This window comes from Chiroxiphia lanceolata, chromosome 3 (genome assembly GCF_009829145.1).
Source record: "Chiroxiphia lanceolata isolate bChiLan1 chromosome 3, bChiLan1.pri, whole genome shotgun sequence".
Taxonomy (NCBI): Eukaryota; Metazoa; Chordata; class Aves; order Passeriformes; family Pipridae; genus Chiroxiphia; species Chiroxiphia lanceolata.
In genome coordinates, this window is record NC_045639.1 from 64459785 (window position 1) to 64477564 (window position 17780).

The window sequence follows — 17780 nt, forward strand, 5'->3', positions numbered from 1 at the left end:
GTTGCATTTTAAATCTTAGTTTTTACTACTTAGGTAATTTTTCAAATTTTCTGTTAAAATTCTTCTTTCTACTCAATGTATTTTCAATGACAGGTTCATACAGCTCAAGTACAATGTAACCACTGTAAGCACCAGAGTGCTTATAGTAATTCTCCAAGGTATTGAGCACTCTTGACTAGTTCTAAGCTATACATTTGTGAGCGGTTAACTCCATTTATATATATATAGATGTGGAATTATTTTTGAATAGAATTTAGCACATGAATAATTTGCTAAATTCAGCTGGTTCATAACTGGTGTTTTAATAGTAAAAAACTTCAAATAATCTTAGGCTAACAAAGTACTAAAAGTATCTATTCCTGTAGCCCAAATTTCAGTGTCTGTATTCTATCAAAGAAGAATCTAAATATATTCAGTGCTGGAACTGCAAAAGTGCAGAATTCAGTATAGGTTGTGACCCAAAAGAGCACATTAGCATATGCTCCACCTAAAGCATGTAAAGAATTCTGTTTCAGTAATACTTGGTTACTTGATTTCCATGGGATATATCTTCTTATAATTTGCCAATTTTATGTACTGTGATGCTATAAAGGAGGCTGGTATAGGAGAATGAGACTGCAACCCAGAACAAGAATGTGTACCACAAATATAGTTGTCTCCAAATCCCTCTCCACTGTGGTTTTCAACGCTGATCTCCCGCATCAGCTACTTCAGTCTCTCAGACTCTCTTACGTCACTTGTTTTTCTCCAATGGAGTAAGTTATTTTACCTTTTCAAACCTGAAAAAACTCCTGAGATGTTGCACTTGTTACATGAATACAGGTTAAAGAGAAGGGAAGTAAATGTCAGTTCAGTTGAAACTGGATCCTTTATTGAATAGTCCCCAAACAGCAGGGCATGAGTAAGTGCACAGCAGGAAGGGAAGTTGTACAGAGAGGCCTCTTACAAGTTCTCTGCCAGCTGCAGAATACACAAATATTTTATAAATGGAATACCAGTCAAATGTGGAATGTACCCATCAAAGATGCTTCCTCTGTCTGGCTACAATGCAACAGTGGGCAAATAAAAGCATTCGATTGCAGGTGTTGGTTAGGTTTCAAGATGTATGTAAGTGGCTGCTACCCAGGCTATAGTGAAGGTGCTTGCCTGTACCTGAATCTTAGGTCTCCTACAATAAGGGAATGAATGCCAAGTATTTTCAGGAGCATGACCTCGATAGCAAAACACTTCCTTTCAATAGACAAAAAGCTTTACTTAAAATCTTTGTAAAAATCACAATGATTGAAACATCTTCATTGTCAGCAAACAATAAAGCAAACTCTAGATAAAATAAAAGAAGCATGTATTATAGGGTTTTGTCATACAGGAGAAACATCAAGGAATCAAACCAAGACAGAAAAGATTATAGATAATTAATTTCCACAGTGAGATTAAACAATATTCATCATATACAAACATGGCTACTTTATTTTAGATACACATGAACAGCTACAATATTCAGCCTGAAAACAAATGACAGAAGTGGCAAGACTGTAAGAGTGGGAGAACTGAGATGATATGCCATAATCAAATAGAGCTAAGGAGAGTTTGAAAACAAACAGTGGTGTTTAAGTAGTTTACAAAACCTTTTGGAGACAGGAGAAGGAAAGAAAACTTTTTTTTTTAAATTTCTCACACTCATCTATATATGTCTAATGAAAACAAAAATCTCAGGAGATAAATTACAGATAATGTCTGTAATCTAATATATACTTAATATCATGGTGGAGAGAGTGAATACACCTTTGTGTCAGAGAGAAGAAAGCTGTTTTAGGAAATTAAGATACAGGATTTTTATTTTGAAACAATCGTTCTTGGAACATCTGCTAAATATATTAGTTGGAACTGTCAAAGAAGATTAGTTAGGATGAATACTATAACCATGACAAAACCCCAAACAAGAGATACATTCTTTAGTTCTCTTCCCATTTGGATGTGTAGAACATTGGTTTTGAAGGATGACAGTATTAAAAACAGTATGTCATCCACATTAATGTCATCTAGATACAAGTGTCTTGCAAAACCATCTCTATGCTCCTAAAGTTGCTACCACACTTCAGAAAGGATGACACAGGGAAGCTGGAAAGTCTGTTGATAGGTTTCATTAACCCAGCAGTCCTTAGGTGTTAGGAATCATTGCTTTTTCGTTCCGCCTCTTGACTTTCCAGCAAGGCTTTGGATGATGGCACTTCTCCACCCTCTGCTCCTGCATCTAAAAATAGACAGAATTAAATATTTATACCACACACATTCTCACAGCTTTTTTAATGCAGTCAAATATTTGAGTTCATCTCCGTTTGGACTGGCTCTTTATTACCACAGTCCTAGATGCTTTAGAAACAGAAATTAACTTGCAAGATAAAGACCTTGCAGAGGATCTTCCAAAAGCCGTTGCCTATTGGTGTTGATTTGCCTGTTCCTTGCACATACTGATCAATGTGTATTTGGCTTTAAGAAACAAATTGGAAATAATTCTGTATTATTGTTATTCTTTTTTTACTGGGTCATTTCCACAGACAAGTTACAATATTGCATTCCTTTGAGCGCTGCTTGGTTTCAGGTAGATAATGTTACAGTCTATGAACATGCCAGTTATGTGTCTGACCTTCTTTGCCAAGAAATACCTATGTGAATTCACCCTGTCTTCACAAGAGGAGGGATTTTTTATTACTCTGATTTGGAAGTTTGCTCTTCTATAGATTAGAGTTGAATTCTTACATGACTAATATACGTAAAAGCTCCCCAGTGTGCCTGGTCATTATATGAAGAGTTCCACACTGTTTCTTTTGATCCTCAAGTTTAATCACTAAGAAACAGGAACTTCTCTTCCCTCGATTTCCTTTATAAACATAATAATTTTCACATTACCTTCAAGCCTGGAGGCAGTACCAGAGGTAACATAATACCCAAATCTATGGCAGCACATAGTTTTTGGGGACAAGAAGTCTACTCAGCACATCTGGCTGTACCATCTTCTACTTTAACAGCCATAATCTAAGGAGTACATTTTCAGCTATTTGCCCTGGAGACTTGCTATAAAGTATCACAAACACCCAAAAGAGTTACATGTCTTGATCTCTACATATCATAGCAAATATATAATGCTGTACACAATTGATCAGCTAAAGCTCTTGGCAGCAACTGATTATGTTTTAAGTCTGGTTGGACGTTTAGAGGCTTTGGAGTCTATACTGGTAAATAAAAAACTGAGTTATTTGACACCCTTCAACATTACGTATCACAGCACTGTTGTGGTAAGGCAGACAAAGCAATATCTTCTATTGACTGTTTCTGTACAGGGTTGGATGTCTAATAATAGAGGAGTCTTGCAAACAGGGTAGAGGAAAACAGTTGGTTAGAGGAAATCTAATCTCATAGTTGGCAGCACTTAGGCATGCAAACAGGTGTTAAACTGCTGGGTGTATCAAGATAGTTATACACAGTCACCTAGGAAAAAATCAGCAAACAATAAAGGTTATTGACAGAATGGTGCCCTAATGCAGATTATCAAATGTGGGAGACCAGTATAGCTTCTTTGCTCTCTCTTTGTGTCTTGCAGCCTCCTCTTCAACCTTTGGATCACCAGTGACACCAATCAGCTGTTTAACTTGGTTCCAGTACAACCTCCCACCAGATCACCTGTGGAAAGTCTCCGCCCTCCAAAACTTATGCACCATAAGAGGACAATCAGACAGGATACAGATGGTCTTCATTTCAGAGTTAGGCTCCAAGATAAACAGCTGGTGCCAGAATCTCTCCCTCTAATCTCATGAGAACATTAATGTGGTGTGGCTTGCAGAGTACATGGACATCTGTATCACACAGCTACAATCCTCGTACAAATAAAGCAAATTTCTTTCCTAAGACAGACAAAAGGTATTAGCACATCCTGTTCCTGATTTTTCACTATGACAGGAGCTGAAAGCATTTTAGAAAGAGGAAATGTATGATACAATGAGCATTAGCTAAATTTGAAACAAGATGGAGAGAGTCCTCCTTACCACTTCCCATAATCTTCACTGAATCTGAATTTCAGAGCAGAAACAAAATAGGGCATACTTTATATAGCCACATGTTCCATCTTCTGCACTTCTCATTTATCTAACTTCTTTGTTCTGAGCTGAAAATTACTTTCAATTTTAAACAATTCATTGTTATAGCCTGAAACAGGCAAAAAGAGATGCCTGTTTGAGCTCCAAATGTTTTGCAAACAAACTCTTTCCCTGTCACAGCATTTGATCTTCAAAACTGTCTTTCCATTTTGATGAAGTCTTCTCAATTTGCTTGCTGCCTTATCAAAAGTTCAACTTACAACACAACGAGGCTGTAATTCCCATCTGATGCTTATGGAATTGCCATCCCCAAAAAGCATCCAAACAGTCAGTGAACCTAACTGCATCCTGTATTCATTTCCTATTATCACTGCTGTAAACTGCTGATAACAGAATCTGATCCCTTCCAGCAATCTCTGGCACAGCTATATATCAATGACAAAAACAAAGTACAATTCCATGATCTTTATTGTTCTTCAAATCCCGGCAGTGCTGGTACCTGTATTTGTAAGAAAGCATCGCTACATTTTGCTAAAACTAACATAGCTATGTTTCGTTTCTTCCTCTTAATGCATTGGGTGGGTACTAGGAGAGGAGGACTACTATTCTGTCTGGAGGGCTAAATACTTATTTTATACTATGCTGTAACATTTCTTATAGCAAGACTTTCCCTCTTTCCCGTTTATTTTGGGGGGGTGGGGGGGAGACTGAAGAGAGAAAATTTTTATGCTTTAGAAAGTATATTCTTTCCAACTACTAAACTTTCCAGAGGCTAAAGTGAAACAAACATGAGAAACTTATCTATAGCAGTTGTATTCTTTTGTGGTCTAACATGGTGCAACTCCCTCAAGATTCACTTCTCTAAACAATACAAAGGCTAGTTACCCCTAATATAGCAATGAATATTTCAGTGAATTGAACCTGTCATTTCATTTCCACAGCTCCTGACAATAATAACAATATAAATTCCCATCTACCTCCCCTTTGGTAATGGAAACAATTCTTTCCTGTTGAAGCCTGACCATGCCAGGCAAGAGCTATTTGGAACAAAAAACCCCATAATATTTGAAAACCAGAACATTAAATGTTAAGTGACTGTACTTCAGAATGGATTTCCGGTGCTTCAGCTGCACACACCAGAAGGAGAAAATCTGCAGGGACATAATGTTCATATTCATAGCGAAGAAAATCTCTTCTTGAGACAAAGGAGTTTTAACTGGACTCACAGGACTCCCAGCCTTACTTTGAATGTACTCTGTCACAGGAATCCCACCTGCTCTTCCAGATTCTCCCAGTTCCCCTCACTATTACCCTGCAGCCTGAGGATATCTGACCTTGCCATCTTTCCCAATTTTTTCTTTATTTCCACCCTATTTTCTTCATAAATCCTTGCACCTTCCTTTCTCAAAAGTAACGTCTTCTTCCAGCACCCATTCAGATTCTTATTTTCCTCTCTTTTCCCAGTTCAAGTCAGGGTGTCATTTGGTCCCCTGTCACATCTCCTGGAAGTGTTCTTTCCACCTGCCCAGCAGTCCTTTGATTAGACCCATGTTTGGTTTAGATTACAGAACCCCAAATACATGAATATAAATTAAATCGCCAAAGCAACGACAATTTGTGATCAAATAAATCCTCCCTCCCCCAGCCTTTATGGTGCTTTAGGAAGCTGTAAACTCAACATCCTGTAATTGCTTCAGGCAATGTAAAATGAGGACATGCATCCTCATCTCTCCTATAATCTACTTCAGTTCAGATTCATGGACCCTCCACACCTCAGTGCAGGCTTGCCCTTCCCTGTGCTGCACCCATACCACCACTGCTCCTGGATGTGGGACCATCAGTTGTGGTGGCATTTGTCATGGCAGCAACAGTGATGGGCATGAGAAGAAAAGGTTTTCTGAAAAGATTCTGATTAAAAAAGTAGGGGCAAACCATGTTTAAGGTCAACCTATAATTTTCACTTCGTATGCATTAGAAACCAGATTTTTCTGAGTATGAAAATCCCCCTGAAGTCACTCTGAAAGTAAAAAGCTCACATGCAAAGCTGGTGTTGATTAGACTTGTGCTAAATCAACAGAGCACCTTATCAAATTAAAGGACATGGCAAAATTGGGCACTGGTCTCAGATAGCAAAGTTTAAAGCCTATTATCAGGAGTAAATCACTATAAACCCTACTCTTAATGTATATGCCTGAGTTAGGTTAGCTGTCATTGGATTAACAGCACAGCTTGCTGTCTTGTGCTAAGTTATCTCAGTGCAGAAGTACATTTGAATTTATAGGTGGTGCGATGGGTTTTCCAAGTTGCCCATCAATGCAACTGTGTTTGTTCTTCCTAAGGGGAACTGGAATTCAGTTCCTAGCACTGAACTGTTTCCCCAGGTTGCTGAACACTGAATCTGTGGGTGAATATGGCAGACTTAGTCTGGGTTACTGTTAACTTGTCTTATCAGGAGATACAAGAAAGAACTGCGTTGGAAGGTTGAACTCATTTATAAATGAAGAAATAAATGTCAGTATTGACATCAAAACTGTGTGGTGGCAGAAGCCTTAAGGAGAAAGCAAAGGACGACTGCATAAAAATGTTCCTGTCTGCATGTGCAGCCATTACCTTCTGAAACAGAGAGATCAGCCAGTTTGTGTGGCAGGTCTGAAGTCCCAGCACCAGCAGGAGAGCCCAGGATATCTGGTAAGGCGTTGCGGCGCCCTGCCCGTCCTGATGCTGCAAAATCTGTGACCACAGGCTCCACATCAGTCATTGCTGACTCCTTTCGTCATAGCAACGTCTGCAAACGGAACAAACAGAAGAGGCAAAAAGTAGCCTGATGGACGCTACTCACCTGCTCAACAATACAATAACTATACGCTTTGCCCAATGGTTCTTTTGTTATTAAAACCCATACATTTCAATACTGAGTGCTTAAGCTTTATTTCTGCCCCAGCTGAAGATAAAAGAACGTCTGTCCATTTCCTTTGCACATCACATTAGCACTATGAACAACTCCGTACTTACAATAAACCTGTGAACAGGGTCAGCAGCAGCCCTTTCTGCCAGCCATCTGTATGTCTTTTCATGACCTGTTCCCTTTTTTTAAGTGGTTTTGCCATACAACTACCTGGAAGGAAACTGAAACTCTGTTGTCATAGTGTGTATGAAGTAAAGCATGTTTTCTTTATTATCAATCTTGCTCAGATTCTTATTTACAATCTTGTTAGAACAAACTCGTTTCACAGAGAAGAACATTATACAAAAAAGACCTCTCAAAAAACAAACTGAAATTCTTCATAAAATTTCTTTATCCAGTAGATACCAAACCACTTGTTTTCCTCTACTGGAAACAAGCTGAAACAAGCCTGGTTGAACTTCCGCTTGGGAATGTGACTTTTATCTAATAAGTAACTGAATCCTGGAAATAATAGAGCCAACAGTGCTCTGCTCCCTTGTTCCCTGTCTCAAAGCCCATTGAATTGAATAGGAAAACTGCTGACCAAAATGGGCTTTGGATCAGGCACGGAGGTGTTTGCAGGATCACACCCTAGGGCAACAGATTAAGTGAGAACACTGAGCAGAAGGAGGCGATACTTGGCTGCAAGTGGCACACAGGGGTAGTGTGTGAAAACTGCCATTAGCAGTCACAAAAGACTATCAGACCAGAATTTACACAATAATTGCTGATAATTAACAGAATAATTTCTAATAATTAGGCATCTGTTACTCAAAAACAATAGTTACTTGCCCTATATGAATGCAGTTCTGTGCACAATATGGAAACAGGAATTTTGTCTCTTTGGGTAAATACGGTCAGTACTTTGAGTGGGAAGGGATACAGATGGAACTGGAGACCAATCCGATGGAAGGCTGTCAGCTTCTGTTTGACAATTGTCCGTATTTAGGATAAGAACTGGATAAGGAAAATCACAATCACGTTAGTGTTGATAGTGTTGTTCGTGTAAGAAGCAAAGCATCATAATCCCCTTTCTAAAATTCTAAGGTTGGGAAATATTAGTGCTTTCATTTCATGGAAATAAAAAAATATAGAAATAGAGATCAAACACGACTTGCTCTGATCTGCAGGAAGGAAGGAGCAGAAATCTGATTACTGATGCTGACCTGGCATTTCCCCCACAAACATTTTCTCCCTCAAAGTGCCTTTCAGCTGTGTCGCTCCAGAAACAAGAATAAATATTCTTCATCTTCTTTATATCTCTAAATACTTTGTAATAAAAGAAATACATAACTTTTGGCGAGAAATGAAGGCACAAGTACAATCTGCAAGTCTGAAAGATGACCTGAACATGCGAATAAACCACTTTCTTTAACCGGAGTCAGTAAGTGAAAGTTCTGACCTGGAGATTTAGAAGAAGGTTCCTGTCCTGCATGAAAACAGGTCAAGTCCAAATGAATCTCTTCCATAAGTGGCAAGAATATAAAATCATGGATATTCAAGAATGCAACTTTTGAGAAAATACATAAAGTACATGCATTGACATTCTCAGATATAGCATTATACTATGTATTAATTAAAATGGCTAAGATTCAGTACTTGACATGTAATATAAAAATAAGGAGAAAGAATCCATGTTTACAGACAGTCTCATGGTTTTTTGTGCGTGTCCATATTTACTTAACTGTAGGTGTTCTAAATGTTTTCTTCACATGCTCACCAGAGCAAGTACAGACACTGTGAATTACACTTCAAGAACAGAAAATACTTGGGATCTTCTTTTGCTTAGTAAACTTGTTAAAATTTGTTCCCAGTTCTAAAATACCAGTATTGCTGCAGTTCCTGCCCATTTCATTTCAGTCATTTATACAGTGAAGACAATAATACTGTTGTGAGTTGACTGCTGTCCACATGACGATCTACAGAATGACATTAGTGTTAAAGACTTTCTCAAGCCTGCCTTGTGGAGTTTTTTCCATCTTTTCTCTCCTGCATGGATGTTTTGGTCCCTAAATGGTTACTTTTTAAATGGAGAAAATCTGCTCTACAACTCATGCTATATTAAACTACTCTCTTCTGCAATACAGTTTCAACTTACCCACCTTATGTACTTGTTTCAAATCCCTCCCTTTCCTCTCCAGCACACCTCTTTCTCCTATGATGTAATCTCCCTTCATTGCACAATACTAGACAACACAGGAAGATGATGAAGGACACAGTCTGACACACCTTTGTGTAAGTGAATTTTGATTTATGCACTTGATTAAAAAAGCGTGCAGAGACAAATCTAGAACATCTGTCAGACAGAAAATCAGCTGATCATTATCAATACGTCTGCTGGCCATAATTCAAATGGAGTTATGTAAAAATAATAAAAGTACACCATCCTTTATATACATAGTGGTTGTATGTTTTCACCTTTGTTTTTTCTGTGCTACACTATGCTAGCACAGGATGTTCTTTAAGTATATTTGAAAGAGGAGGGACTATCTCAGCAGGCTTAGAATTGACATTAAAAAACTTAAGTCCATTTAGGTCCATATAAATCAAAACTTAAATTCACCTCCAAACATATGACAGACGTTATTCAAAACAGCTTGCTGCTGTACTTGAAAGGAATGGCATTTTGTTCTTTAATGTTCTAAGGAATATTTTCAGTTTAATTCTGATGCTCTCTTATAATAGTATTTTCTAGGGCCTATATCCAAGTAAGGATGTAGAGTTTCTCCTCTTCATCTGTTTCTACCTTTAATTTTTTAAACATATCCATCAGGAAATGTCTACCTTTCTGGCATCTTCTTGCATCTGTTAAGCACAGTATTATTCATCCTTACTCACAGAGTAAACAATAATCACAATGTGCAAAGCACCTATTTTCTCAATTCCACTCCTCCTCCTGCTAGCAACATCTCCTTCAGCTTCACTGAACCCATTTTGCTCTAGCCTTATCCAAGATAAAGATACTTATATCTTGCCAACTCCTGAATGCAGTTGCTTCTCTCAGTTTCCAAATTACTGTTATCATTTTTCTCCTGTGTCACTGCTTACCAGACTAACAGAGCACAGCTCTAAAAGAATAGTGCCAGATTTCCAAAACAGAAACTTCTGTTTCTGTACTTCCCCAGCTCCCTTTTTTCCACAGCAAAAACCCAGGCTACCCAAAAGTATAAGAAGACTGCGTGGAAACAAAGAGCTGGGTAGGGATGCAAGCTGTTTGCAGGAGGGTCAATAGTAGGAAAGCAGATGGATGTCCCAGAAAAGCTCATCTACTAAAGTTAGAGACCAAAGGCTTTGCCTGGCATCCCGTCAGTACTCCATGGCACCAGGCTAACTTTGAAACTCATTCCTGGGCCAGGTTTTTGGGAGTACTAGGTTAATCCTCTCATATGCGCCTCTGAAATCCCTGCAGGACCACACAGAATGCACATCAGACCATTCAGGTGTTGTCAGGGACTGAAATGGTTAATGATTTACACATTCTGGGACCGCTAGGGGACTTTTGCAGGCTGGGAAGAGACGGCTGCTCACCCAGCCGGCCCTATCCTCCCGAGAGTGCTGCTGAGGGGTTGAGGACTGAAAGGTGGGATGAGCCGTTTTTGCCATGCCCTTCACGTGAACTCTGCACGTCTGGCCTGGGCTGTGGGAGATGTTGGAGGCCCGTGACACTACCCATGGTAAAACTCCCTGCCCCTGAAAGGTACGTGGCATTCGCACGTGAGCTAGAAGTATATAATAACTCATAACTTCTTTGAGCGTGTGGGTTTCCCTTCCCCACCCCCAACGGACCAAGACCACCACTTCAACTAACAGACATGGAAGCTGCAACTACCAAGTTTCATCGCTGGATCCAGTGGGCAGTGACTATATATATCTTTCCACCTTTATCCTTTCTTTCCCTTTCTCTCCCTTATGCATTTCTGTAAGTGTTATCCTTATGCTCTAATGATTGATATACTGCTAGAGATGATAGATATAGATGATAACACCCAAAATGGCAACATACCTGTTTACCTTTGAAACAAAATTGTTCAAAAATAAACCCTACATATATATGTTTTCAAACATCGATTATTCAGTGTCATTTTCACTCTAATCCACCCCAAGGGATTAATTAATAAGAACTTGGGTTATCCTCTGCTTCTTCTAGGGGTGGGTCAAAACAGGTGTGCAAGCGGAAAGGAAGCGCTCTGCTTGTGAAAACTGGCTACAATGAAAAGCAAAACTCAATTACTGATGTATGAGACATTCAAGTAATCATTCTCAGACAAAATAATGGCAGGTAAAATACTAGTGACATTTTTTCTGAGAGACAGCTAGTTTATTAATCTTTGAATCCTCTTTTGTTGGCAGCATAGCCAGCCCTTTGGAGGAAAATGAGTCACAGAAGCTGGTAAGAATTTCTTTAAATAAATGACAAAGGAAGAGAACAAATAAGTCTCCTGAAACAACTTGTGTGCAGCAACAAGAGAAATAATGCTTCAAGGTGCTCAGCTGTAGCAGTCCACATGAAATGTCAGTGCTATCTCTTCCTCACTCTTATCTGCTAGGAAGTAGATAAATCACCACCTTAAGTATTTGTGAAAGCTGTTCTTTCTTCTGATCTTTCTATTGTCTCACACAGACAAAATACTGGTTTTGTTCTTCTTGGAAGGACAAACTGTTCCTCAGTAAATGTCAAAAGGTTCCTGACATTGGTATTGTGGCAACTCCACTCCACAGGAGACTGAAAGACCAAACATATCACTCCTTGCCACTCAGGCATTCTGTCAAAAACTCTTAGGTCTTAAGAACAGTCTCTGTAGCAGAGAAAGCTGCACTTACCAAACACTGTTCCTTTTGAATGCTCCTTAATAGGAACAAACTGGAAAGTGTGAAATCCTCTCAAAAATAGATGAAAAATAAGTAACCAAGTAGTACTTTCAGAGCCATACTGACTGATTCTACGTCTTGAGGGTCTCTTACTGTAAGATGCATTTCAGCATCTTACTATATTCAGAAAGAATTTCAGTCCTTTCAGTGTTGTTTAGTTCATTTTTATTTACCTGTAAGTAATAAGTGTTCTCCAAGCACCTGTAGGTTCAAAACTTTCAAAGTAAGGAGAACAAAACAGAAAACTTATTGAATGAAATGCTTCCGACCATGCAACTGAGTTGAAAACCACATCGCCTTGCTGTGCAGTTGCCACACTTTCACATCCACTTCTGCAGCAACTGCATCCTGATGGCTTTGCCTCCTCTTACCAAAGGTCTCAGAACAGGAACATTCTCAGTATATGTGCTCATGTAATCCTTATACTCTGTCGTGAGGCATTTTTGTATTACAGAAAAGGAAAAAAAACTAGGAACATCCGTGCTTTTAAGGAAAACAGCCCAGAGATTATGATGATGACTAACAGTAACTTGGGCACTTGCATAACAAATTTTGTGAGAAAAATTTCTGCTATGTGTTTTTTTCACATCAGGAACATTTGTAACACACTGGTAACCCTAGTGCTGGGAAGCACACAGAAAGATAAACAAGTGCTCTTTACTATAAGTATATCCAAACACAGGGGTCTTTTATTTGGAGCTTAAGACAAGAAACCACACATTTCTTAATATACAGAAGCAATACATCTGACTGTATGAATGTTAGAAGTGATTAATTAAGGAAAAAGAAGTAAATTTGTTAGCTTTCAGTTTTTTAATACATCACTAAACTTGAAACAAGAGTTCCTTTTATTATTTCACGTTAGAAGGATGATTTGTGTTTCCTGTACAAAAAGAGTTGGTCTCTATAGTCCATGTTCTCTGAAAAACTGATGAGCTGTTTTTCCCTACAGGGAAACTAAACTATATCCCATCTCAGTAAATCTACAGTGCAGAAGCATGTCTGAGTCCTTCTACATCTGTGTCAGTCTGGATGTTACAGCCCAAATAACACATGACATTTTTGGGATGATATTTCAAAGTCTGGTGTATTGTATAACAGGTTTTCACTTTTGGCTGCTTACAGTGTACACAGCTGGACAGACATTTAGCACAAATGTCTTGTGTGTTCCTTCTGCTCTGGATACATGATCTGCTCTACAGTCTTGCACCAGAAGAACATTCTTACCAATAACGTGCAAAAGTGGATTCCGTTTTTCCTAATGCCAAGTTGGTCAGCCTGGGATATCATGATTACATCATTCCTCCATTTCCTCCCTTGGTGCTCTTAGAAGCACTGAATGGAAGTCCAAGATCTTGATCCTGTTGTTCAGGTGTTCATCATTTTGGGACACAGAATCTGAAAGTCTTGGCCAAACCTGTAAGACTTCTTTCTTCCTCAGAATGTTACTTCAAAACTTACAGTTGAATTTTCTGATCACTTCCATAAAGCCAATATTATACTCATAGGAGAGATAAGAGAAAAAAAAGCCATCTAACTTATTAATCCTGCTGCCTTCATGCTTCTGGAGAATGCACAGATACCAATTGTGAAGTTCGCCTTCTACAAGCCCATGCAAAGTAGAAAGCTTTACTGTGAACTGTATCTGATTCCTGAGTGTGCACAGTGCTCCAATGCACAGGAGAACACATTACAAAACTAATAACAGTTCTAAGTAATGGCACAATTTTCCCTTTGTGAAAGAAAATAAGGGAGAGAAGAGAAGGGGTCATGATACTGACAACTGAATCAGAAGTTATCTGCAGTAAGTAATAAATGAAGTGACATTAGCTGAAGGCAGTCAATACTAGGCAAGCAAGCACGTCATTTTCCAAATGTCTGTGAGTGACCAAAAGCAATGACAAACATAAATGTTTGTCGACTTCACGGGAAACACAATTCAATTCAAACTCCTCAACTATACTGGAAAGAAATCAAACACATCCTCTACTAGAGAATAAGAAATAAAGTTCAGTGGTAACAAATCAATGACCAACCTAATTCTTCCTCTTATATTTTGGCCATTCATCCTCATAGAGTTTTCATTTCCTATTGCAATATGTATAAGTATCACCTGTCCCACATACCCCCAAATAACTTTCTGAGTTCAGCCACGAAGTTCCAACCTTCTAAATCCTTTCTTAGGATCTGTATCTGGCTTGAAATCCAAGAGAATTTTCCCCACTTACAGGAATATACATGAGGAATAATTTAGAATCACAGAATCATAGAATCAACCAGGTTGAAAAAGACCTCTGAGGTCACTGAGTCCAACCCATGACCCAACCCCACCCTGACAACTAGACCATGGCACTAAGTGCCACATCCAGTCTCATCTTAAAAACCTCCAGGGATGGTGACTCCACCACCTCCCAGGGCAGCCCACTCCAATGTCTGATCACTCTCTCTGTAAAAAATTTCTTTCTAATGTCTAACCTAAAACTCCTCCGGCACAGCTTAAGACCATGCTCTCTTGTCCTACTGCTGGTTGGTTGCCTGGGAGAAGAGACCGACTCCCATCTCGCTGCAACCTTCTTTCAGGTAGTTGTAGAGAGTGATGAGGTCTCCCCTGAGCCTCCTCTTCTCCAGGCTAAACAACCCCAGCTCCCTCAGCTGCTCCTCATAGAGCCTGTGCTCGAGTCCCTTCACCAATCTCATTGCTCTTCTTTGGACACTCTCCAGCACCTCGGTGTCCCTCCTAAACCGAGGGGCCCAGAACTGGACACAGTACTCATGGTGCAGCCTAACTAGTACTGAGTACAGGAGAAGAATCTCTGCCCTGGTCCTGTTGGCCACACTATTCCTGATACAGGCCAGGATACCATTGGCCTTCTTGGCCACCTGGGCACACTGCTGGCTCATGTTCAACTTCCTGTTGATTAGAACCCGCAGGTCCCTTTCGGCCTGGCTGCTCTCCAGCCACTCTGTCCCCAGCCTGTAGTACTGTAGGGGGTTGTTGTGGCCAAAGTGCAGGACCTAGCACTTGGTCTTGTTAAACATCATACCATTGGAGTCAGCCCATTTATCCAGCCTGTCCAGGTCCCTCTGCAGAGCCCTCCTACCCTCCAGCAGATTGACACTCCCTCCAACTTGGTGCCATCTGCAAATTTGCTGATGGTGGACTCGATTCCCTCATCCAGATCATCAATAAAGATATTAAACATATCTTTTATGGATATGGACTGGGCAACAACAGGACAAGTCAACAACTACGTAAGCCAGCGCATATATGTCAATACTGTATTCTTCATTAGCAGAAAGGGATTTGCCAACTCTGGAAGAAAACTACTTTGACCAAAACATCAGGAAAAGCTGAGGCAGCAAACAGCTTAAGGCATACTGAAGTCTACTTACACAATGCACTCAAGTAAAGCAATCAGCACTGTGCAATCTCAAATGCAATTGAGAGAAGATGAATTTACAGTTTAGCAAATATATGAGAATGGGGCAATCCTATGCACATAACCAACACAGTTGTGTACTCAAAGTCTCTCACTGGAGAAGGCCCAAGACTCCTTGAGATCTTACTGACATGAACGAGGAATGCGTCTATCTGGTTCAGAGTGAATTTGAGGGTACGAGTATGTACAGGCCCAGGAATGGAAATCCTTGTGGAAGTGCTTATAGAAGAGAAGGAGTTGCAAAGCACGAAGTTGACTGGTAGCAACATGAGGGCACAAACTGAACATGTGGGCTAGGAGCACAAGGATGTCAGAGAAGAGGCATGGGGAGCCTGTAACTGTGCCTGTATGTAGAGAGGAGAGATTAACTGAGGGATCTTTATCTACATGGGATAAAAAAATGACATGACAAGCTAAAAGAGCACAGGAAGAAAGGAGAGCTCTGGAACCTTACTGAGGAAGAGAAAGGAGTTTCCTTGGAAGACAAGCAAGATGGTGACAGGGAGGATGAGAGGCTTGTTCAAGTTTGGGGAACATTTCAGGAGACTGAAATGCAGGATGATGCACAGAGACGGGCATGATAGAGAACCTACGGATTAGCAGCAAACTAGCTAGGTAGCTAAAAGATTAACTGTATTTTATTTGTATGATTCTTTCTTCTTCAAACCTATGAGCTGTATTTTTTATGGCCAGCAGACCATCCCACCCTCTCCACAGACTTCTTCCCTGGGCAGCTCAGTTGCACCTTACTGATGAAGACTGGCCATGATGATGATGACTTCAGTTTAGCCAGTTTGGTAGTCACACTCCTTAGCATTTCTTCACCTGAAGATAGGAGAGGATACTCTCTGTCTTGTAATGATATGTCTATGTCTGGTGGACACTTTGGAAAAGTTAAAGTCTAACCAAATCCAAGCACCATTCTTCTCTTTAAGTTGGAGTAAAACTTCACTATTTCTGCATTCTGGGTTCATAGGGCCAAGCACATACAAGGAAGAGTCACCATTTCCACACCAAAAACTACTCACAGCAGTCTAATACAAAAACAAACAAACAAACCCCAAAACAAAACAAAACCCAAAACAAATACCAAACAAACAAAAACCCAAAATAGAACAAACAAACAAAACCAAACAAAAAATCTCCCAACACAAACCAAACCAACAAAAAATTAAGTGAAACTTAGTATTAAATTGCTGCTTACACAGAGGTCTAGATACAAAGTCAGCTTAACTCTCCATTCTTTATTGAGCATTTAAAGTGCTAACATACTAATAAAGGCTATTTTTATTTTATTTACCACAGCAAGATGCAACAAAGCCTGCTTGTCTTTGTCATGAGCCGGCTTGTAAATCTAACCCTCCAAGTTTTTATTATTCTGTAGCTTCCTTAAGCACCAGCCTGACAGGTAAAGCAGTTGATGACTTCCTCTACTTTGGTAATGTTGACTGTTGATGCCTCTACCACTCTCTTCACAAAAAGCAAATATCAGTCTGAGAGCCACTAAGGTATCTTGCAGACATCACTCCAACACTTCACTCAAACACAGTTCTCAGAGGCTCAGCATCATCCTTTCATCATGAAGCTCTGCATAACTATTTCCCCCATAATTATTCATATGTTTCTCACTTCAGTTGCTTCTTGTACTCCATAAGTGATCTAGGTTGAACTATTCTTCTGGCTCATCCACGGATGCTTCTGGAAATCCAATCCAAAATACTTAATTTGGCATTCTTCACTGGATAGGATGTTGGAAAGAAAACCATGTTTGCTCAACTCAATAAATGTTTAATTAGGTAATAAAATATTATTTTATTAACTCACTTCAAGGGTAGTAAAAACTCTTTAATTTTGCAAATATAAGTGAACTATTGCAGAATAATCCTATAAAGGCATCTCTGCTGGTATACCCAAAAGCTTTTCCAATTACATTTTTCTAACTAATAAAAAAATATTTTCTTTCCCTAAGAACTCTGTCTTGATCATGTCCTTAGGCCACCAGTGGTGCTGGAAAGTTCTACAAAATCATTTTGGTTCAGTTTGCCCTCAGGGGAAGATGAACCAACAGAGAGGAGAACACTGTGCTTTTTACAGTAATCTGGTGACTTTTAAAGTATGCCCAGGCAGCAAACAGCCATTTGGCAAGCGAAGTCTAAAGCAAACAAAATGGAGCTAACTCCCAACTGCAAGTCAACATGGTGCACTGAAGAGGCCTTTAATGAGACACTGAAGTTTCCTACTGCTGTGCTCAACATGTCAGTGATTTTAAGATTCATAAAGATTAAAAATCAATAGGACATATGGCTACATTTTGAGCAGTTATATGACTTTGCTGCACTGTCTTTGAAAATTGAGTTTTAAATCTAGACCCTCAGTTCCTGCTCTGTATGTTCAATTAATATTTTATTTATGCTTTAGCATAAACTTTTGCCTCAG

The 17780-nt window shown here is 39.5% G+C and overlaps 1 protein-coding gene across 5 annotated transcripts in view; it reads right to left on the reverse strand.

Moving 5' to 3' along the window:
• Positions 1-849: 849 nt before the first annotated feature.
• The window catches only part of PKIB (cAMP-dependent protein kinase inhibitor beta), a 56342-nt gene continuing 39411 nt past the window's right edge, over positions 850-17780 (reverse strand). For all 5 annotated transcript variants that reach the window (XM_032684042.1, XM_032684041.1, XM_032684039.1 and 2 more), the window contains exons 2-3: positions 6702-6876; positions 850-2251 (exon numbers count right to left, since the gene is read on the reverse strand). In XM_032684042.1, coding sequence (XP_032539933.1) covers positions 2166-2251; positions 6702-6849 — 234 coding nt within the window. In that variant the 5' untranslated portion in view covers positions 6850-6876 and the 3' untranslated portion in view covers positions 850-2165. The remainder of the gene's footprint in view (positions 2252-6701; positions 6877-17780) is intronic.